A 23,615-nucleotide genomic window follows, 5' to 3' on the forward strand; every position below is an offset into this window, starting at 1 on the left:
CTATTATTTACTTTATTCTAAAAAAAATAAGTCTCAAATCCTCTCAATCATATCGATTATTCTAAGATAATGAAAAACAATTCCATAGCATTTGAGTTTTTTCTAAAAATTTCTACTAAATCAAAACTTATTCTCTCCTTTTTAAGATTTTGGATCATTTCCTTCCTTTTTCCCCCTCATATTTTTTACAATGTATCATAACATGTTCTATTGTTTCCTGTTGCTCACAATATTCACATCTGCTGGTGTTATGTTTACCTATTTTAAATAAATTACTGTTTAACCCTGTGTGCCCAAATCTAAGTCTCGATATAATTGTCTTTTCTCTCCTTCTTCTTCCTGCTGCACATCTCATTTCCAGGAGATTGTCTTGACCAGGACCACACCCCTAAATGCATTGAAGCAACTGCCATGTGATTGGTTGATTAGATAATTGCATTAATGAGAAATTGAACAGGTGTTCCTAATAATCCTTTAGGTGAGTGTATATATATATATATATATATATATATATATATATATATATATATATATGTATATATATATATATATATGTATATATATATATGTATATATATATGTATATATATATGTATATGTATATATGTATGTAGGCTATATGTATGTATATATATATATATATATATATGTATGTGTATATATATATATATATATATATATATATATATGTATATATATATATATATATGTATAATTCTTCAAAAATGTTTTCCCCTCCATTTGCTTCTTATGATCTAATTAAACAATGTAATGACATGAAAACTCACTGAATTAAACAAATTCTGGGTCTCAGGAGGATGTTACAGTTGCCACCTTTTTATTAAGACAATGAACCTCTCGGGTACTTCATTTACCACAATCAGCTTCTTGTAAAATGACTGTAACTCCAGCTGCTTTATTATTAGGCTACTATTTTATCACATTTACTAACTAAAAACAAATCAGTTTCAGCTAAAATGTCCTGAACGAGTAAGTCAAATCACTTTTACACGTGTCTTAGCCAGAATCAGGACGGTGTCTGTGTTTTATGAACTGGGAAAGATGCGATAATGTGACTTTTATGCGAGTTGTGTGTGTGTGTGAGAGTGAGTGAGTAACTCACTCCTGTGATCTTCTCATGTCACTGACTTCCTTCTTCAGAGGGGATCATTGAGAGATCAGGTAAGAGCTGGCCTGCTCTAACACACTTTAAATCATGTCAACACCGGGCATTTCATGTTTCCTTGTCTTGTCGTGTTGTTTTCGGTTGTTGTCATGAGGTTTCATCTGATTTTTTTGCATTAATTGACGGGATTTCTCTCATTATACAGAGCTTGAAGGTTAGCACAGGCTAGTTAGCTTCAGTTTAACACACATTCCCCCTCACGCTAACAGTATTACAGGTCTTTTAGAGGGTAAACGCGCATTTGAGCGTTTTATAGTTGATTTATCATCACGTAAGTGCTTCATTTACGGGTATATTCGTGTTTTTGACTGTAACGTTACTCGTCCATGTCTCGCGATAGCGCGTCAGTTTTATTAGCCGTTAGCTGAATTAGCCGTCAAAGTCATTTTACGTTTACGTTATGCATATGCTTATAAGAAACTGGATTTTTATTAAAACGTTAAGAGTGTTTGTAATGTATTTCATAGCGGTGTTAATCAACTTTGTCGTGTTAAGGTCGTTTGGACTCGCAGTTTTGTGTGAATGACTCCTACACACAGGCCTCGTTTATCTAAACAAAGTTTAAACTAGCCCGAGATATGTTTGTGTTTATGTACTACGCTCCTAAACACTGTTGTTTAAATGGGTTTGTTTGAATTCGTGTCTGTGAATGAAATTAAGTAGGTTCACTGAGTGACACGTAGGCGAAACGAGCTCACTGACATGATATCCACTAAGTATAACAAGCGTTATTTGGCAAGATTTGGGATGTGTTTCTAAAACTTAGGGTGCTGTCAGTGTCAACCCACACAGAACCCTTTAGGCAACACAAAAAATGTGTCTAGGCGGGGAACAACACAAATTGGGTGTGTATGTAAACATTTCAGATGCCCTGGAATAGAGAAAGGCTGTGAGTTTGTCCAACCTGGTGTGAATCACACAGGCATTTATGTCAAGTAACCCGTTTGTGTTCACACCAGACCCCTGTCAGACACTGTGAAGCCACGGGCTGTCGTGATGTCGGAGCCCAAAGCACCCATCCCGGCTCCTGGAGACACCTATAAAGGCTGGCTCTTCAAATGGACTAATTACATCAAGGGATACCAAAGGCGATGGTTCGTCCTGAGCAATGGCTTGCTGTCTTACTACAGGTGAGTTTGTGACATGTTGTTGATTTATCAAACTCTAGAAACCACATTTTTGTAATCTGGTTTCGCTTCCGTCAGACAACAGGTCTCCCAATTTCTTATAGGAACAACTGATGTCCTATTGAACCGTTCGTCATGCTGTCAAGTGTTCTTTGCCCTTTCACCAATATCTGATAAGGTGCAAGATTTAGGCCTATATAGTGAAATTACTTGATATTCTTGGTATGGCAAGCATTGCTACTAGAATAGGTTTTAATGCTTGAGTGATCAAAAACACCTTGTTTTTGACATATTTGAAGGTCTATTGTTTGTGTTAAATTGATGATGTCTCAAGTCATACGACTTCGAAGCGATTGGACTTGTGGATGTTAAACAGGCAAAAAGCCTCAACACCTTCTTCTCTGTGTCTGTAAGGTGATGCCGTTTTACGTAATTAGATTTGAGTCGATCTAATGGTAAAGCTGCATTCATCTCATTGGGCTTTGTCAATTATTAATACTGCATGTGAGCGTGCAGGAGCGCCTGTGTGTGTGTGTGTGTGTGTGTTTGCTCGTGTGATCCTCACTGTTTGCTCAACAGTTTGAGATGAGAGGATAACACATTCTTCAAAATCCTCCCTCATGGTCTGGTGTTTAACTCTGTAAATATACGATGACATAAGGTCCAATTCCTCAACAGTTGGCTAATGAGCATATGTTCACTATTTTTGCTTTCTTTTATTATGTTGTATTTGTTCATAAATACGGAAATGTAAATGAATGCTGTGTTAAAGGCACGCCAAAGCAAATAAAAAGGTCTGATTTACATTAGTGCTTCATTGAGATCGAGCTGAAAGTGACTCAAAAGTGCTGCGTGTGCCACTCAATCTCACAAATAGCTGATTTTAATTGCAGGCACAGATATATGGTGAATTATCAAGACATTTGATATTCTAACAGGAGCCAGATGGCCCACAACTATGATGCTTACTGCCTTTTTGTGAATGGAACGGCCTTTTTTTAAAAGAAAGAAATGAGTACTTTAAACTCGCCTTTTTAGTAGAGATTTTGGTTGATTTAAAAAAAAAAAAGTCCTTTTGTTAAAGTATATTTTGCTTAAATATAAAGTGTGTTACAAATAAAATGTATTTTTATTCAGCAGGAACACTTTAAATTGATTAAAAGTAACAGTAAAGGCATTTATAATGTTACAAAAGCTTTCTATTTCAAATAAATGCTGTTCCTCTGAACTTTCTATTCATCAAAGAATCCTGAATAACAGTTTCCACAAAAATTCTTGATAATAGAAATGTTTCTTGAGCAGAAAATCAGCATATTAGACTGATTTCTGAAATATCATGTGACACTGAAGACTGGAGTAATGATGCTGAAAATTCGTTCAAAAATCTTACCGACTACAATCTTTGAACGGTAGTGTATGAAAATTAAAACCATGACATTTTTATCAAATTTATTTATTTTTAGTTTAGTAACTTTTGATAAATCTCAAATACTTCCATATTTTAGCAGTTAAAGAGCGTTTTGCACACTGTAGAATTTAAATGTTCGTCACACAATCTGTTACATGTGCATTGAATTGAAATACTGAATTTAAATTGAAACTGATTTTGTCCGTCGTTCAAAAATAATCTACATATTTTCCTCTCCTAATATAGCAGATGCTTTTCTGATACACCCAAAAGCGCATTACATAATGTGCGATGTCATAAAATATAAAATATTTGAACAAAATAACTTGGCTTTCAAAAATATAGTGGAAACCTCCCAATCATTTGGTGTAATACAGTTACCAAAATAATTTAGTTTAGGGCATTGTTAAGCACTGTCTCCAACATCAGGTTCTGATTTCTATAGTGAAATACATTTTTATTTACTACTCTAAAAAAATTCAGCTTGAAAATGTTCTTTGTGATTGCAACGACTAAACAATTCTTTAATACATGAATCACCATGAGTCAAACGTGTGGGTAGTCTGACTGTGGCATTACAGTGTAAATAAAAGGCTCAAGTACACATTGTCTTTTCTACCTCCGCATGACCACTTTGATTGGCTGAGTGAGTTTGGGTCACGTGACCGTCTTAACAGGCCATCTCTGTTCAGGAGGATCACACGCTCTACTTAAGGCTTGATTTTAGCACTTCCTCTGGTCCTGCAGGCAGCTCTTACCAGTTTCTCATCACTCCGTGTGTGTGTGTGTGTGTGTGTGTAAGATGAGATCAGGAAATGTAGAGGGCGAGTAAGAGATTTCAGTTTCATAGGTTACAGGCTCTGGACTCTTGTGCCTCTGTTAATTCGCCTGGCATCGGTCTTGTGCCATGTCGTGGTGGACCGTCCAAACTGGTCTTGTCTCATTTTTTCCGTCTGAGCGTGGAAATCCTGAGAACTGGTGATTCATCAGTGTTGGCAAATTACAGTTAGAGATGGAAACTTTATTTATATGTCACGTATTTGGTGCTGTTTACATATGAGCGGCTTACCACAGGATTACTACAACAGTGTTATTTTAGGATTACTTGTATACTATTATAGTATTTATTACAGTTTTGAATTGGCTTTTATTTGTATATTTTCAGTCTCAAACAACTTATCTCATTATGAATATGAATTTAGTTTATTGAATATTTTGCAATAAACGTGTAATGTATAGCATTTTGTATTTGTAATCAATGACTTACTGTACGTTTTATATTGTACTGTTGTTTCTCATTTGATTTATTTGTCTTGGTGCTGGTTGGATTGATTCATGTCTCAAATTTGTCTGAATATTTGCTAAGATCGTAAACATGGGGCTCTTTTTCAATCTGAGATAGATCTTTTCTTTTTTTAGATACTGCGATAACAGCGGTAACCTATCTTCTGTCACATAAATGCTCGGGAGTAAAAGAAACTCTAGATGAAGCCATTTCTCGAATGCTTACCTTTCAGTGCTGATTCATGAATATTACATCAGATGCCGAAAACCAGCTGTCAGGGGGCTTTTGTTCGAGTTTTTGCTCACTGAGGATTGTCCTCTAGCCTCGCAGAACCAGACTTTTGAGTATCGTTATCAAGTCAGAAACACATTTAGTCTTATTCTGGCATCCCTGGGGCCGCCGGAACATCATTGTAAACCATTTTTTGCATCTAAAATTGTATATAACTATGATCAAATGAAGTGTTTCATCTTGAACACAGCATCTCATCTCCATCCCTTTTGCTCTTCCAGGACCCAGGCGGAGATGGGTCACACGTGTCGGGGCACCATAAACCTGGCCACAGCCAATATCGCGGTTGAGGACTCGTGCAATTTCGTCATCTCTAATGGCGGCACGCAGACGTATCACCTGAAGGCCAGCTCAGAGGTGGAACGGCAGCGGTGGATCACAGCACTGGAGCTGGCCAAAGCCAAAGCTTTCCGCATGCAGGCCGAATCAGGTCAGACACGCCCCCTCACTAACACTGGCAACGGGAAACCACATTTGAGAATAGCTCAATACAGTTTGCGGTGGAAGGCGTTTCACAGGTTTTTCTTCTTCTTCTTCTTCGTTCTCTGCAGATGATTCCGGGGACGAGTCCAGTCCTCCTGCGGCAGGACAGGGTGGAGGCTCACGAAACTCAGAGGTGCAGTCCACGCTCCGGACCCTGGGCAGCAAGGTGGAGGATCTGAGCACATGCAACGACCTCATCGCCAAACACGGCTCTGCGCTTCAGCGGTCAGTCTTTCTCTACCAGTTTGGACACACTTGACTATTATTCAAGTACATAAGTATATAAATAATACAAAAAAATACATTGATATATAAATATAAAAAAATATATAAGGTACATTTTAGGGCTGAACGATATTCTGTTTTAACATCGACATCGCGATGTGCGAATGAGCGATAGTCACATCGCCGGAACATGCGATGTGAAGGGTAACGTTACGTTAGTAGCACGGTAGCACCCATAGTGTAAGAGAACGGTAGCACCAGGGTAGCACACAGTAAACACAAGTTTGTTGTATGGCTTTTTGCTGGGGTGACATACGCGTTCCGCGTGCCTGCACAGTGAGGATCTGACAGGAACGCGCTCACCGCTCACAGCCAACATTCACTGGCATTCCTATAGCTAAAAATGCGCGACGAAGAGGATCCGCCGCAAAAAAGTCAAAATCAGCTATTTGGGACTAGCCTATTTCGTCTACAAAAAGGAGGATGTTGACCAAAAAGAGGTAGGCTACTTTGCTGGAGTGTTATAAAGTTGTGGATGGTTGTCTTTTAAAAAAAAGTCGTTTCGTGTTCGCATTTATGAGGAAAAAAACAATGTTACGTGACATTACGGACTCGTCACGCGGCCGTTATGAAAGCGGCACTAAAAGACTGCTTTAAAACTTTCACAGAGACCTCAAACAGAAAGCACAAAGCCTTTCTTTAAAACGAATTTCGTTTTGTATTAATTGTATCTTAATTTTAATCAGTATTTCATTATCCAATTTCCTGGATTTAATAAATAGCCTAAAAATTAAATATAGCAGCCAGCGCCTGAACTGGAGATTAAGCTATCATCCATGAATCGAAACTCAGCATAAAAGGTAGCCTACTCGCCTCACACACCGAAAAATAACAATAATAATAAATAAAAAAATAGAAATATAACTATTATCTACAGAAGAACCATTAAAAAAAAAAAAAAATTAATCTGTATGAAAAGTGCATTTCTCCCGATCACTGCTGCGAAGATCGCGAGTCAGTAGGCTATTGTCAACTTCATCTTTACAGAAAACACTTGTTTATTAATAAACAATTAAAATGTTTCATTATAATATTTTACATACTCTCATATCTCATATCTCATACATATCTGCTGGTTCTAGGTGCCGTTTACATGAACACGTCACTGAATCAGCACAGAAAACATAATTTTTCGGGTCCTAGAACCTGAAGAACGTTAGGTCCTGTGTAGAACGTTCACCGAATTCTGAGAGAAATATGTTTCTGGAATAAAATATTAAGTGGCCTTTTTGTCACTTGTAATGAAGCTTGCTTATTAGTGAAATTATTAATAACATGGAATGGTAATTATTGACTTTAGCCTGGATTGATGGCTCGCAATATCGCGATATATATCGTTGGGAAAAAAATATCGCAATGTAATTTTTTTTCCAATATCGTGCAGCCCTAGTACATTTTATATATAGTGAATGTAAATTTCTCAATTGTAGTCTTAAAAAGGAATCTGAAATAATAAACTAAGTGATTTTTAGATGCATATTAGGGATGGCGAAAACTAAAAGATTTCTTGACCGACCACCGAGCCTCATTAGCCGGTTGAAACCGGTTAACCGATTAGTTTAAAATATGCTACACTATTTGAAATAACAGCAATTTCGCAACTCTGTCGCATCTCTCTGCCGCTCTGCCTATTGCTCACACACACACACACCCGCCCTTCCACTCACATCACTTTTTTTAAATCCCCTACAGCGCGAAACATGAGTCCCGCAACCGCGGCGCCGAGGAGCTTGTATGTAATCGGAGGACAAATGGCTCCTTAGTTTCGAAATGGTTTGGGTACAAGCCAAGGTGATCGCGTTGAAAATAAAGGCGTTTGTCTAGCGTTAGAAGCTCATTTGAAACATTGCCGCGGCTCATTTACGAAAATGACTGCTCCGAAGAGACGCTGCTGTCCCACACACTACTTTTCTTTGCACGCTTCATCCTGTCGTCTGCCCTGGCTCTAACCTCGAGTGTTTTAGCCTGTAGCCTTTACTTTTCGCAGACCTTGTGAGCGCGAACCCAAACGCTGTGACCTCGCGCCAAATGTTTTTATTGGTTTATTAAGTACAAACAGGCGAGTTATGAAAAATTTAGTGTGAGGGATTTGTTCACTTCACACAAAAAGATCTTGGAATGAGATGGCTAACTGTAGTAGCGTTTAGTCCACTGTCTATAATAGCCTAATTTAGAGATCACTTTTTCTTTTTTTTTCTTTTTTTTTTACCGACAACTTTGATCGGTTAATGTTGATACGGTCAACCATCGGTCAAACGGTCATCGGTTAACATCCCTAATGCATATGAAATCCAATACACCTTTTCCTCAGAATAGATACACAATATCATAATTTTACATCATATTTTGTGCTCACTGCCAAAGTGTGGCACATAAAGCCGCCTCTCAGTACTAAATAGAGGTCTTTTTAGCTGCTTATTGTGTTAAACAGTCAAATACACACAAAATAATGTCAAAATGCTGGTCTTGTCTTGGCGAGTATTCACGTAAACAGTCAATTATGTTTTAAGTGAACGTAAACAGTTGAGAAAGAAAACGCATGTGTAACAGTATAATGGATCTGTGTGTCAGGTCTTAAAGTGACAGCAGCCTAATATTCCTGCTGCCAAATTATGAGATAATATAAAAAATATCTAAGTGGCAGTTTTCCCCCATGGTATCAGTGTCAAAATTGTGGCCAGGGAAAATGCTGAGTGGCTAGATTTTTTTTATTGTTTTTTATTTTATATTCTAGTAATAATTTAAATGAACTTTTTTTTAATTGTACGTAAATTGTTTATTTTTTTCACTTAAAGATTTGGCCTTTGTGCTCATAAAGTGTCTATGCTCAATTTGTTGATTCTTATGTTTTCTTTCAGGTCCTTGTCTGAGCTGGAGGGAGTTCGGCTGGAAGGACAGACGAGTGAAAAGATTCGGCAGGTGACGGAGCGAGCCACGCTCTTCCGCATCACCTCCAACGCCATGATCAACGTAAGGCAACCAGGCAATATATTTGCTTTAGGGAATTTGCTTTGTGGTTGTCCGTTTCACACACAGAAACCACTCTGTTAAACGTATTCTTAACGATTCTCTAACAATCTGATACCCAGGCCTGCAGGGACTTCCTATCGTTGGCTCAGGCTCACAGTAAGCGTTGGCAGAAAGCCCTGCAGGCCGAGAGAGAGCAGAGAGTCCGACTGGAGGAAACACTGGAGCAGCTCGCCAAACAACACAACCATCTGGAGAGAGCCTTCAGAGGAGCGACTGTTCTGCCTCCTTCCCAGAGCAACCCTGCCACAGACAACAAAGGTACAGAGTCAGTGACACAGAAAGACTGGGTGCCACAGAATAATATAGAGACTAATATATAAACACAGCTTTCTACTGCATTGTCTTCACTAGTTGCACACAACAATGAGAAGACAACTAGTGATGTCTGAAGCCAAAACGAATGACCCTTATGAGCAAATCCTTTTGAATGAATCAGTCAGATTGAGTCACAAGTCAGTTTGAGTCAGCCTCACAACACACAGGGTTTTCAGTAATGAACACGTGGAAGATTAATATTTCATCTTTTTCATTTATTTGCACAAATTTAGAACTATATGGTAATTAACAGCAATATTTACCTAAATATACACCGCTTAGATGTTTGGGGTCAGATGTTTCTCTTTTCCTCAGCAAGGCTGTTTTTATTTGATCAAAATAAAAATACAGTAAAAACAGTAATATTGTTACACACATATTTAAAATAGATTTTTAAAATGTAATTTATTCCCGTGATCAAACCTGAATTTGTGACATCATTACTACACTACTACGTCTTCAGTGTCACATGATCCTTCAGAAATCATTATAATATGCTGATTTGATGCTCAAGAAACATTTATGATGATTATCAATGTTGAAAACAGTTGTGCTGCTTAATATTTCTGTGGAAACTGATTTTTTTTTCAATATTATTTGATGAATAGAATGTTCAAAAGAACAGCATTTATTTGAAATAACATTTTAAATGTCTGTACTGTCACATTTGATCAATTTAAGACATCCTTGCTGAATAAAAATATTGATTCCTTTAAAAAAAAAAAAAGATCTTAATGACTCCAGTCTTTTGGTAAGATACGGTAGTGTTTTTTTCCTAAAACATTTTAATAACTGAAAAATGTTTGGCCGATACAAATGAGTCATTGAATAATGTTTATTTTTTATTTTTTTAAACGTTTCAATGTAACCTTTGCGATGCTTGCAGTATTGAATATTTTATATATCACCCAGAAAGATGAAATCCTGAAAACTCTTAACACTCATAGCTATAACCGATATGACAAAGAGATTTCCTAAATATATTATACTTCTTGCATTATCCGTCCTGTAGGCTCAGCTCCAGTAAAGGGCGACGCCAGTGACGAGGACGATGAGAACGAATTCTTCGACGCGTGCGAGGACGTCCAAGAGTTTATCACCGTTCCAGCAGACCCCAAATATCACAGGTCTTTATTTACTCCCTCGCTCCAGTTGTTTACTCTCATCCCTATCTGTCCCTGAACTCGCTTCTCATATAAGTGTTACTTGACCTAAGTGTGTGTCCTATGCCTTCCCTTCCCCTTCCTCCTCTCTCTCTCTCACACACTCTGGCTCTCTCATACCCTCTTTCCATTTCTCTCAGGAGATCTGGCAGCAATGTCAGCGGAATCAGTAGCGAGATGGGAATGGATGACGGGACGGCGTCGGTAAGGCCATTATGTTTATATATGGTTTTTATGTATGTGAACCAAATTCGATTTCATGTGCAGTCTAGATATATATATATATATATATATATATATATATATATATATATATATAAAATTAAAAAACTAGTAGCTGTTTCCATCCAAAGTTGATATGTTAACTTATGCGCAAAATTGCAATAACGCATAAAACATTTGCGAACCATTTCCGTCCCATGTGTTCAACAGAAAAAAAATCTTCACTTCCTGGGAAATTGGGGGAAAATATCTGTAATAAAAACAGAGGTTGCTGCAATTAGGGAAGCCATTGTGGCTCCTTTTTCGTATGTCATAAATGACTAGCACTTCAGAGCGCGCAGACGTTATCTAGCGTTCGGAGGCGGATGCCTGATGTTTAGGAACACAATCATGTGAGACAGTTCTGGCAGGTAATTATACTAAATCATTTTGATGATGACAGAATTTGGCAACATTTGAGATGCTGTGCAATGAAACTGGATAACTGGACTAACCAGTGGACCAATCACATCCTCTGTTGAGGCAAAGTCGCGTGAGTTTTTTGTTCCACATTAATGGATTCATTCGGTAAATGTGTTTCCATCGTAGTCTATGCACGACGTCTTATCGAAATATTTAAAAAAAAATGCACCTCAATTGAGTGCATGAAGTTTTTTTTATGCACATTTTTAGAATTTATGTGCATCTTGGTGTTTCCATCCAGATTTGGTTTTTTTTATGCAATATGCTAAAATTTGCACAAAAATAGGTAGAGAAAAAGTAGCCTTTGACATCTGAAGTTCATGTTTGAACTGTTTTTTTTCCATCTCTCACAGCTAGACGAGCAGTCTGTGGCATCCAATCCCGAGTCTCCGCAGTCCCAGGAGGTGGTGCCTATGAGGAAGAGACGGACCCGTATCCCAGATAAACCGAATTACTCTCTCAATCTGTGGAGCATCATGAAGAACTGTATCGGAAAAGAACTCTCCAAAATCCCTATGCCTGTACGCTCATCGCTGTCTTTATGAGAGCCCAGATTTATAGCAGTGCTTTCAACGCATCCTTCTTTTCCCAGGTGAACTTCAACGAGCCCCTGTCCATGCTGCAGCGTCTCTCAGAGGATCTCGAGTACTACGAACTGCTGGACCGGGCAGCCAAGTGCCATAACTCTCTGGAGCAGATGTGCTACGTGGCAGCTTTCACAGTTTCTTCATACTCCACTACGGTTCACCGCACGGGCAAACCCTTCAACCCTCTGCTGGGAGAGACGTTCGAGCTGGACCGTGCCCAGGAGAGCGGATACAGATCCCTCTGTGAGCAGGTGAGGGGAGATCAGCCTTTGATTATCCTGAGATAGAGGAACAGCTTATTGAAATGAAGCGGGTTATGTTTGAAACCTAATCTGTTCTTCTTCCCTTGTTTCACTTCAGGTAAGCCATCACCCTCCGGCTGCGGCTCATCACGCAATCTCCGAGCGAGGCTGGACCCTGAGACAGGAGATTGCCCTGGCCAGCAAGTTCAGGGGCAAATATCTCTCCATTATGCCCCTGGGTAACTATTTGTGCTGTTTTGGACCTTATCACCATGTTTTAAAGTGGCATGTGCAGCTTTAATTTAACAGCGAAGAGTTTTTCTCTCTAGTTCCTTTTCTTAAAAATAAACATATTATAAAACAGAAATGTAATGCAAAAAAACTAGAGGTGGGCATAGATTAATTTTTTTAATCTAGATTAAAATGGCTCATTCGAATTCTGCCGAAGGCATTCAGAATATGTGTGCTACCCAAATAATGACTATAAAAGTAAGTCTTTGAGAACGGGTTTCTCAAGCCAGGTGGCGCATTAGACCAGGGGCTCATCTCCTGTTTCCAAAATGCATCACAAACTGCTTGAGAAAGCTGTTCTACTCATAGACTGTAAAAGGTTACTACTGTACTGTTACCGTCCGTAGGCAACATTAGGTAGGCCTATGTTAGTATCAACTACTATAGGCTATCAATTAGGGATGGGGGATATGGCATAAAATCCATATTGTGATATACATTGCAGCCTCTTGCGATAACGATATATATTATAATAAAACTATTTCAGAACAGGTTACACAGACCCTGCTAAACAACTGCTAAATGTTTTGTTTTTTGTTTTTTTTAAAGGGTGTATGTAGTTTTGAGAACAAATATTGTCTAAAACTGTAAGTATACAACATAATTTTGCAGATAAATGAAATTTAAGTACACTAGCTGCAGAGACTTAAGTAGGTCTAATGTTTATTATGGCTTGGAGCTTATGAAACCCCAAATTTAAAATTAGAATATTGTCTAACTGATGTCTTTTCAGTTAAAAAGAAACACAACAACGATTCTTAAAATCGGGCGCAGACAGAGATTATGTGCTACACCACTAAGATATATTGGGAATAATACGCGCGCGCTGATATTCAGTGATATCATATGTTTCGTTTTGAATTTGAGGTGGTAGAAGGGATTAGTCGTGTGTTAACTTACCGAACTGTTAGGCTACCCCACACACTCTGTCTATGTAGTTTGCTGCTGCTCGTCGGACGGCTTAAATCCAAACCAAGTCCAAATAATGTATGTTGCACCGATCTTTTTCACCAGCTTTCACTTTCAGCCGTGTTTACTTAAGATGACGACGAATATGATGCGTTGCAGCCGGGTGTACCTCGCGGCCGCGGGTAGATTGCGTCATCATAGCTTGTGTAGTATAGAGCCAGCTCCCAACCCAACTTTGAGAATAGATTAACGGCGATATTTTTTTTATCGCGCGATAAGAGTCTCGCGTTAACGCAGCACGTTAACGCCGATAACGGCCCACCACTAAAAAAAACGTAAGGTGCTTCCCAGTTCACGTACTTATGCGTTGCTGTGCTGCGCCGTCACGAAAGCTTATCATCTGCATGCGTTTTTAAGCATTGCTGTTTAAAAACAAGAGATTTTTATCCACTGAAGTGCTAAACGCAGCGAAAGAGAACTCATTACAGTATATACAGTGTCTGAGTTATGACAAATACACAAACTTGTATGTTAAAATGCCCATCTTTGCGAATATCCTTGTAAACAGTCATTTGTCTTAAGTGAATATAAACAGTTGAGAAAGAAAGCGCGTGTGTATCAGTGCATTCGCTCTTAAAGTGACAGCGGTCTAATAAACCTGCTGCTGTCGGTGTCATCAATGTTAATCAAACAACAAAAGATTAAGAGAAAATCACTCACTGCTCCTGACTGAATCGTATTTGGGCTAACAGACTCCAATGATGAATGACAAAATAATCTTATAAAATTCATACACTACACGGTTGGGTACAAAGTGCATAAGTACATAGTGCATAAGTGCTTAGTGTAATACTCTTACACAATACTAAGTTACTATACTGAGGTTTATGAGTCGATGATACTTTGTGCATATGAAAAGATGGATATTTGAATGTCTTATGCTTGCATATGTTTTCAAGCAAGAGTTCATTCAACTCATTTTGTATTGCTTGTATGTTTCTCCAGGTTCTATTCATTGTATCTTTGAGAAGAGTAACAATCACTACAGCTGGAAGAAAGTCACAACCACAGTGCACAATATCATCGTCGGGAAACTCTGGATAGATCAGGTTGAGGACACAGTCTACTTATTTATGCATAATTAATTTTCATATTCTCAGCATCAGTCCGTGACCGCCGGGCTGATTTGAATTGTCTGTTACAAAATCAACTGATGGTCTTGTCGGTGGATAATGATGTTGTAATCTGTCATTTTAAATTATGTACATAAATCATCATTTTCAGCCGCTGGCCACCCTGTTTTTTTGTATTATACAAGTGTTGCCCTTAAATTGCAATATCTATAGTGTGGCATTTAGTTTTATACATAAGCTCAGGTGTGTCTTTCTCTCGATTCAGTCAGGAGAAATAGACATCGTGAACCACAGAACAGGCGACCGCTGTCATCTCAAATTCGCCCCGTACAGCTACTTCTCCAGAGACGTGGCCCGAAAGGTGAGTCAGCATCTGTTCCACTGACTTCGTCCTCCCAGAATGCAGACGTGTCAGTTTTGTCCCCTTTCATTCGTCACCCTCTGTAACAATATCATGTTTTTTTGTGTTTTTTTTTGCCCATTCCATCCTTCTCTAATTTATGTCTGCTTTCACTTCCTCCTCGTGCAATGCCTCTCTCTGTAGGTCACGGGGGTTGTGACGGATAAAGAGGGGAAAGCGCACTACGTTCTGTCTGGGACGTGGGACGAGAAGATGGAATACTCTCGTGTGATGCAGAGCAGCAGAGGCGGGGAGAACGGCGCCGAAGGACGACAGAAAACCGTCTATCAGACGCTCAAAGCCAAAGAGCTGTGGAAGAAGACTCCGCTGCCGTAAGACATTCCCAAACGCGTGCAATTAAAACACCCTGTTGAGCTCATTGAACAGCATTTGTCCCTACTTTTCTTTAAACAAAAAAACAAAAATCTGGGTTACTGTGAGGCACTAATGATGGAACATTTAAATTTATGTTTTAAAAGTTTAGCCACGAGATGTAAAAAAAAAGTTTTAACTGTAAAGTTATGTCCAGTTCTACAGCTTTGCTGTCGACAACGTAATGACATTAAACCAAAAACCCTACAAATTATAATATACACAATTTAAAAGAACACTGTTCAGGGATGTGATGTTTATCTATTTATATTGATGTCTGTATGTCCCATATGAATTCTGTAAAGTGCGTTGACAAATTTTAACGTGCTATTTAAAAATATCTGGGGGGTATTTTGAGCTAAAACTTCACATACACACTCTGGGGACATCAGAGATTTATTTTACATCTTGTGAAAAGGGCATTATACCACCCCTTTAATTTAGCATACCGACAGACCTGCACAAGCTTCCGAAATTCTGCTCCACTCAAACTCTTCTCTGCAAGCGCTGTGATCTTGGATCACTTATGTGCATTTGAAAACGCTACACGGGACACATTTCTAATGAGTATTGTTTATAAATCTGTTGTCAAAAACGGAGAAACTTTAAGATTAGAAATTAAGAAATTAAGACGTGTAATTTTACTGTTATTCAGTGAAATAATAATAATAATATTATTATTATTATTATTATTATTATTATTAAATGCTGCTTTTCAATTTTACAGTACAATAGAATTGCAACAGTAAAAAAAAAAAAAAACTAAATTATTATTATGTAAGTCAAATTTAAAGGAAAAACAGGTTTTGATAACATGCACGTAAATGCTTTCATAAAAGTATAAGCTTCACCTTTCTGCCTTAAAATCCATAAAAAATTGGCCCCATTCACTTTCATTGTGTCTCACACTAACCTTCATTTTTATTTTATTTTTCACACAAAATGTTTGTGGTAATAAACATTATGCCTAACAGTTGTGCTTAACTGGAGGTTTGAGCACGCATTATTCCTTTAACGAATATTAATAAGAATACGTGGCCGGACTACAAAGTAACACCGCCATTGCCTAATTAATATTCGTGAGTAGTTGCAGCCTTGGCTTAGTATTTAGTGCATGTTCTTTGATGCATCGAGTTGTGATGCTCAAGTTTGAATTCAGCTGGAATTTCTCATTTTCCAATTCCTCCCTTCTCTCTCTCTCGCTCGCTCTTTTTTTTTTTTTTTTTTCTCTCTCTCTCTCTCTACTGTGAATGCAGGGATGGAGCTGAAAACATGTACTACTTCTCAACACTGGCGTTGACGTTGAACGAGCCAGAGGAGGGCGTTGCCCCCACGGACAGCAGGAGGCGCCCGGACCAGCGTCTGATGGAGCAGGGCCGTTGGGAGGAGGCCAACGCTGAGAAACAACGACTGGAGGAGAAGCAGCGCACCGTCCGCCGAGAGAGAGAGCGAGAGGCCAACCGCTCCGCCAGCCCTTCAGAAGAGGGTAAGGAGCCAGCAGACGGGGGTAAAGTATCCTTTTATTTATCATTCTACACGTCTCTCCTCGTTTCTTCCGCCTTCTCGGCGTCTCTCGTTCACTCCCGTGTGACTGTCTCTGTCTCTCCCTCAAGCTCTCATTGAGGACTCAATATCTGACTCGCCACTAAAAAGCAAGTACTCCTGTTCTACTTCGTTTTCCCTGTATCTTTTCTCTTTTTAATTGTCGTCTTCTGGATTTTCTCCCATCTCACACAAACACACACTGTAATAGTGCTTATTTGCATATTATTAAAGTGGTAGTTCACCTACAGATGAATATTTTGTCATCTTGTTCCAAATACGTATGACTTTTTCTTTTTCTTTCTTGGGAAAAGGGACTTGTGCTGTTGAGCTTCAAACAGTGTTATTTTAGTATCAACAATATACTATTATTGCATGTATTTATATTGTGAATTAGTTTTTGATTTTTATATATTTTTTTAAATAATTGTTTTTTTTTTTTGGATCATTTTAGTTATTTTTATGTAGTTTAGTTATATTTAGTAAATTGGTTATTTTAGTAACCAACTGAAATAAGTTATTTTTTTTACATTTTCAGTTAGCGTTATTTTATTTGAATTAAATTTTGAACGAAAAATGACAAACTAGTTTTTTAATACTTTTTTTCTTTAAAAATGTATTCTTACGTATAAAAGAAAAGGTCATACTGAGGTATGAAGCGACACGAGGGTGAGTAAAGGATGACAGGATTTTTATTTTGAGTGAACTATTCCTTTAATAGGAGCACTTTCCCCGCCTCCATAATGCCATTCACTCATTGTATTCTTTCTTTTTTTGTTTTTGTCTTAATTTGCATCCCCTTTTTTAATTTTCGGCTGCTCGTCTCTCAACTCTGATCAGCTGAAGAAGTCGAGATTGCCAGTGAGCCCTCTGAGACCAATTACAAAAGCAAGTACCATCCCATCCCTCTCCCTAATCAATCTGTTTCTCACCTTTATCATCCAATCATCTTCATTTTCCATCTGTCTATCCCTCCATCAGCTGACATGGATGAAACTTCCTCCGATCTTTCGCTATCAAGCAAGTAGCAGAATCAACACAAACCATAGCTGCGTAGTGTCGTTTAGACTGTTTTCACACTTAGTTCGATTAGTTTTGTTTGAATTTCTTTCCTTGCATCATGCGTATTTAAAGGGGGCCTATTATGCTTTTTTACAATTTCAATGTTCTTTAGTGTGTGATGTTGCTGGTTAAACATGAAAAAGGTCTGTAAAGTTACAAAGTCACTCCGACAGAAGTTATTCTCTATATCAGTGTCACTGTTTCTGAACTCCCTCAAATGCCTCCATTGTAGTCATGAGTTTCCTTTCGGGAACAAACCCGTCACAATATTCCTTATTTAAATAATTCCCACTCAAGACATGCGCAAAAAAAAAGGGGCGAGGCCTGTTTGAGTGAGTTAGTAGTGTGTTAAACTCGTGGTTATGATAAGGGGCGCGACTTTTCCCAAATATGCTCAAAGCGCTTGACCAATCACAACACACGGGTCCAGCTGACCAATCAGAGCACAGTGTGTTTTTCAGATGGAGGGGGTTCATAGAGACGGGAACTAAACAGAGCGTTACTGACAGACTGGGAAGAGAGGAGCTGCAACAATGGAGAATATGTGAAAAATAGTGTGTTTTGAACATTCAGGCATGAAAACTTACTTCTACTAGAGCCTAAAAACAAAATCAAGACTTTGTAAAATAGCTTAATAGGTCTTTAAACAAGCATTTGAAATCAGTTCCATGATGCAGACATGTAACTTCCACTAGAGGGCAGTGTGAGTGCATAAATTGCAGCAGTATAGACCGAGACTAGTCAGTGTTGATGTTCATTCCCCATTAATCTTTCATTTCTTCAGTTCACACGTCCGGTGCATGCTAACATGTCTCTCACCCCTCTTCTCTATGCCTGCATCCCTCCATCTTCAACTTCAGCTGAAACACTGCACGGCTCGCATCCGCCGGCATACTCAAGCAAGTACCACACAGTTCACGCAGATCGTTCGCAATTTGTTAGAGCTGCATGTTTATAGGGGTCAGGTCATACACTACTTTAAAACTGTAAGCAGAAATCAGGAGGAAAAAAATTGGCACAAAAAAAACATTCATGATTTAGTTCATCTCAGTATTCTCAATATTCCTTCTTTTGTCGTTGCTAACAACACAATAACCACAGTTTGTGTTAACATATTCAAATGATCCTTTTAATTATTACAAACACAAGGTTTATACACTGATAAACTGTATTATCTCATAAAGCAGCACACATTACACACCCAGCCATGTTATCTCGTGTGGTCAGAGTTTGACCATCTGTGAGCACTGTCTCACTCTCTGCTCTTTCTCGCTCTAGTGGAGGGTCCTTATGGAGCTCCGGTCAAAAGCAAGTAACATCCACCCAAAACCCTTCCAGCCCCTCCATCTCTCACCTCTCATAGAGCTGGGCAGTGTGATCGAGTTGAACCGTTTCATTTTGGCACATCATGCCACTCGCATCAAGTGTGAACATGTGGATTGTTTCCAATATATGCACACCTATGTGGTCTTAAAAAAAAAATGAATAATAATAATAAATATCCAAAGAAAATGTAATTCAGCTTTTATTTTTATATATATATATATATATATATATATATATATATATATATATATATATATTTGTTTATTTTAGTTAAACATTAATGTTATATTCTTATGTAATTATTATGTAGTTATATTCGTATAATTGTTAGTTTATGCATATATAACAGAATTTATTTGTATGTATATTATATTTTATAATTATTGTAATATTTAAATTTAAAAAAATATATACAAATATATTACATGTGTGTGTATATATAGACAACTATTATATTTAAAATATATGTATATATTAACGCTAAATATATGTAATATATGTATATATTAAGGCTGCAACTAACGATTATTTTGATAATCGATTAATCTTTTTTTTTTTTTATCAGAGGAAAAATCTAAAAAGAATTATACATTAAAATGTATTTAAGTAATAAAAAATATACAGATAAAATGTACTAAATAAATATATATATGTGTTTTTCTCTATAATGAAGTATGCTTAATTGGTAAAGTATGTTATGGGATTGTGCATAAATGAGCATTACATGATATATATATGTGTATGTGTGCAATGTCCATAAAAAACCCCACGTTGTTATATATCCTACAATTGCTATAATATAAAATTGTACTGTATAACTTGGACCAATTGTTGGTCATACCGCCCACCTCTAAACTCTACCACTATTTGTTTCCCTCTTCGATTTATTTTTTCCTCTTCTATTGACCATGTGCTTTTCTTAGCTCCTGTTTAAGCAGCCTGTTGTGTAAACGTAGAGTGCGAGATGTAGAATCAGAGACTTTAGGTGATCGTGTATGTTTAGACCTGATAGTTTAGTCAACGTTTGTCTAGTAAGCTCCTGGCTACATTTGAAATAGCTTCTAATAGTCGTCTGTTCTGTAGAAAAGACTGTTGAGTAACTTGCACACTAATGTACCTACTCTTCTTTAAGTAAGTGACTGTTTGTTTGCTTTTGTATGTCCGTGTTCGATCAGGCGGTCATCAGGACAACTACAAGGCGATGTGGTTCGAGCGACGCGTCGACCCCGCGACAGGAGAGCCCACGCACATCTACACAGGGGGATATTGGGAGGCCAAGGAGCAGGGCAACTGGGACTCCTGCCCGGATATCTTCTGATCCCAGTCACGCACATGCCCCACAACACCCTCACTTTCCCCTCGCCCAGAAAAACAAACCAACGAAAGCTCAGTCAGCTGCCCCCTTCTCTTTCCGTATTGTAGTACATCAAGATACACGTTCTCTCTTTCGCCAGCCGTGCTCTACTCAGTGGACAATAAGGGACACCCAAACGGTTCGGGAACGCTCTCCCAACACCATCCACCGTGTGTCGCTCTCGATTCCTCGTGGTCACGGGATTATTAAACCATAGGGTTCATGGGTCAGTAAACGCTAGCATTAGGAAAACACACCCTTCCGAATCCCTGTCCCGCTCCACACGTCTTCCTCAGGCTGTGGACGTCACCCTTCTTAAACATCCCGGGGTTTTGGAGGCCTGTTTGCTCGTGTGTGTGTGTGTGTGTGTGTGTGTGTGAATTAGCGAATGTGTGAGTGAGTTTAGAGAAGCGCTGTAGTGCTCATTGTTTGAGTGAGAGACGTAGTTTAAGAGCTCGCCTTGGTTTGTGGATTTTAAAGAAATAGTTTGCGCAAAAATGAAAGATCTGTCATTGCTTACTCGCAGCCTCGTTTTGGCACCAAAAAAACACATGATAAAAAGTGTCATGAATGCGATTTGTGAAGCTATATATTCCAAGTCTTCTGAATCTATACGATGCGAGGAACTTCGACTGCCGTTTGATGGCAGTGACCGTCAAATCGCACCATTTTTTTTAAATTAGCTTTGGCTTATGGGAAGATTATCATTGAATAGCAATGTAAATTTCAGTCTCTTCCTCACAGTAAGCTATCGTATTACTTGAAATAATGAAATGCAAGACATATGCATCACTTTTATGGTGCGTTTGAGTCGTCATTTTGGTCTTTTTGACAGCCTACGAACTGTTTTACAGAAAAAGTCAGCGAAACGTGGGTTTTTGAACAACCCGAGTGCGAGTAGATAATAGCAGTTTTTGCACAAACTATTCCTTTGAAATCAATCACACTTGAATTGTCCTCATTAGAAGCGGAGAGGACTGTCAGCGTCATTCTGATATTCTTACTAACACCCGCTAAAATGACTTAAACTGACAAATGAATTGTCCAGAGTGCGTTTATAACCTGCAGAACAGCACATCTGTTGATCCTCACGAGTCATGTAAAAGAAAAGCATCAGTGTAGCCAGAGGAACACGTTGCGCTGCTGAAGCCGACCGGTCGCTGTGATGTCGTGCACGCGACTCCAAAGGAGGAACATGTTTGTTGATGTTCCCTTTCAGCCTGCTCACCAGATGCATTATGGGTCCGTGGTGAAGAAAAAGCGGTGTCCACAAACTGAGGCGTGTGAGTGTGTGTGTGAGTGTTTTCAAATGGGCATGTGAGGTCAAGGGAGAACTCTCAAACTACTGTGTATGTGTGTGTGTGTGTGTGTGAGATCATGAGTAACGTATTTGGGGTTTGTTGTATAATCCAGTGAAACAAAAAAGAAACTTTTTTTTATTTTCAAGTGTACTTAAACACATGCGTGGGGGAAAACAGCAAGAATACAGCAGATATTTGTGTATATATATCACATAATGAAGCAAAATATTCATACTAATAATACCAATTCTTCTAATGCTGATACTGACAGCTAGAGTTACAATTATGATGGTAATTTTGATGTAGTTTGAGGGTTCAACACAATTATTGTGACTTTTTATCGGTTTTGTTTTTGTTGTCTGTTTGACACGGGAAGTGACGATGCATCGGTTTCCTCCCACACTGAAGACAATTCGTTTGCTCATTGTCCTTGAATGGATCCAGACTAATGGAAATTTTATATATGTACGTGTACATCTATCCCGTCATCGTCCGATTCCGTTAAAACGGCAGTTTCACCGCGAGTTTTACTGCTTTTTGTAATAATAATTACAGATTCTATTTTCTTTGTTTGCAGTCTCTTTTTATTTGTACAACTGTCGTCATTTGATTTTCTTTTTTTCTTTTGACTGTCATTCCTGAAGTTTTCATTCTTCTTTGTCCTGTCCGTGTTGTCCCTCTCTTGGCCTCTGATCATTGTGTTACGGCACAGAATTGCTCTTGACTGTCGTCATGGTGCAGATGATGATGATAATAAAAGCTGGTTTGAAAAGGAAACGGTCAAACACACAACAGTCTGTCACGCCTGTCATTATGAAGCGTCATACTTTGCATATTTTTCTTAGCGATTAGGAATGCAGTTATTGGACATAAGTTTCGGTTTCCCGGCTTCTGCTCTGGAGGAGCGCCACCCTTTTCTTTACCGGAAAACACATGTTTTCCTCCTCAAGGTATGCAGCTGAAGCAGGCTTCTCAGGAGATTTGCAGGCCTGGAATTTTTCATTGGCTAAATATTGCTAGATATTCATTAGTTTGTTTGTTTTTTTGTCTTAAGAAATGTGTACACTAAGAAAGTATAATATATAAATCATTTAATTATAAGGATTCGTACCATAACAATGGAAAACTGCCTAGACATTCAAATGGAAACCCGCCATATTCTCTATAAAATTCATTCTGGAAAAGTCTGAAAATTATTGGTCAATTGCCTTTTTTTCTTTTTTTTTTATACTCTGAAATTTCTTAGTGTAAATAATTTTTTTTATCTGTTCATATAAATCATATCAGAGCAGTAAATGAGTAAAATACACTTCCCAACACTGTCTATGTGTCATGGTAAAATGCTTGAATGGACTGCATATTTACACTGTTAAATTTGACAGATTTCTTTGTGTAAATGTTTTAGGTCCTAATGATTACTGCTGACAACATTTAACTCAATGCACACAAGTTATTATAAAGTGCCATTAAGTGTTTATTAATTAGATTTTAACTTAATTTGTATCATCTTTTTAGGAACAAGCTGCAAACATACACATCACATATTAGTTTTTCCATTTTCAAGTTTTTGTCAGTTTTATTTTTTCTTTTACATATTGTTTTTCTTTTTATTAATTTTAGAAAAAATACTGTAGAAATGTCGCCCTTTCTATTTACATTTCTTTATTTTTTTAGGCTATATGTTAAATTTCAGATGCATTCATCAGTTAACGTAAATGTGTTTTAATATTTTGTTTTAGTTAACAGTCATAACACTGACATGAGATATGTTTTCAATAGCGTACTCTTATTGGCTGTAAATATGTGTGTATTAGTGCAAATGTACATTAAAAAAATATA

The 23,615-nt window shown here is 38.0% G+C and overlaps 1 protein-coding gene across 10 annotated transcripts; it reads left to right on the forward strand.

Annotated features, from left to right (window-relative positions):
• The first annotated feature begins 1,074 nt into the window (after window positions 1-1,074).
• On the forward strand, window positions 1,075-22,568 carry osbp (oxysterol binding protein). Of its 10 annotated transcripts, none has more exons than XM_084393542.1 (19): window positions 1,075-1,182; window positions 2,146-2,316; window positions 5,519-5,727; window positions 5,849-6,005; window positions 8,924-9,035; window positions 9,155-9,353; window positions 10,423-10,537; window positions 10,714-10,777; window positions 11,611-11,778; window positions 11,850-12,095; window positions 12,205-12,325; window positions 14,292-14,395; window positions 14,685-14,780; window positions 14,964-15,151; window positions 16,448-16,698; window positions 17,574-17,753; window positions 18,656-18,694; window positions 19,074-19,103; window positions 20,297-22,568. In XM_084393542.1, the coding sequence occupies exons 2-19, from the start codon at window positions 2,183-2,185 to the stop codon at window positions 20,437-20,439; spliced, it is 2,556 nt and encodes an 851-aa protein (XP_084249668.1). In that variant the 5' UTR covers window positions 1,075-1,182; window positions 2,146-2,182; the 3' UTR covers window positions 20,440-22,568. The 10 variants fall into 10 exon arrangements, with proteins under 10 accessions (XP_084249668.1, XP_084249671.1, XP_084249670.1 ...); XM_084393545.1 differs by having other exon boundaries at window positions 17,574-17,621; XM_084393544.1 differs by having other exon boundaries at window positions 10,717-10,777.
• Window positions 22,569-23,615: the final 1,047 nt, after the last annotated feature.

The sequence above is a fragment of the Rutilus rutilus genome (assembly GCF_951802725.1).
Source record: "Rutilus rutilus genome assembly, chromosome: 2".
Lineage (NCBI taxonomy): Eukaryota > Metazoa > Chordata > Actinopteri > Cypriniformes > Leuciscidae > Rutilus > Rutilus rutilus.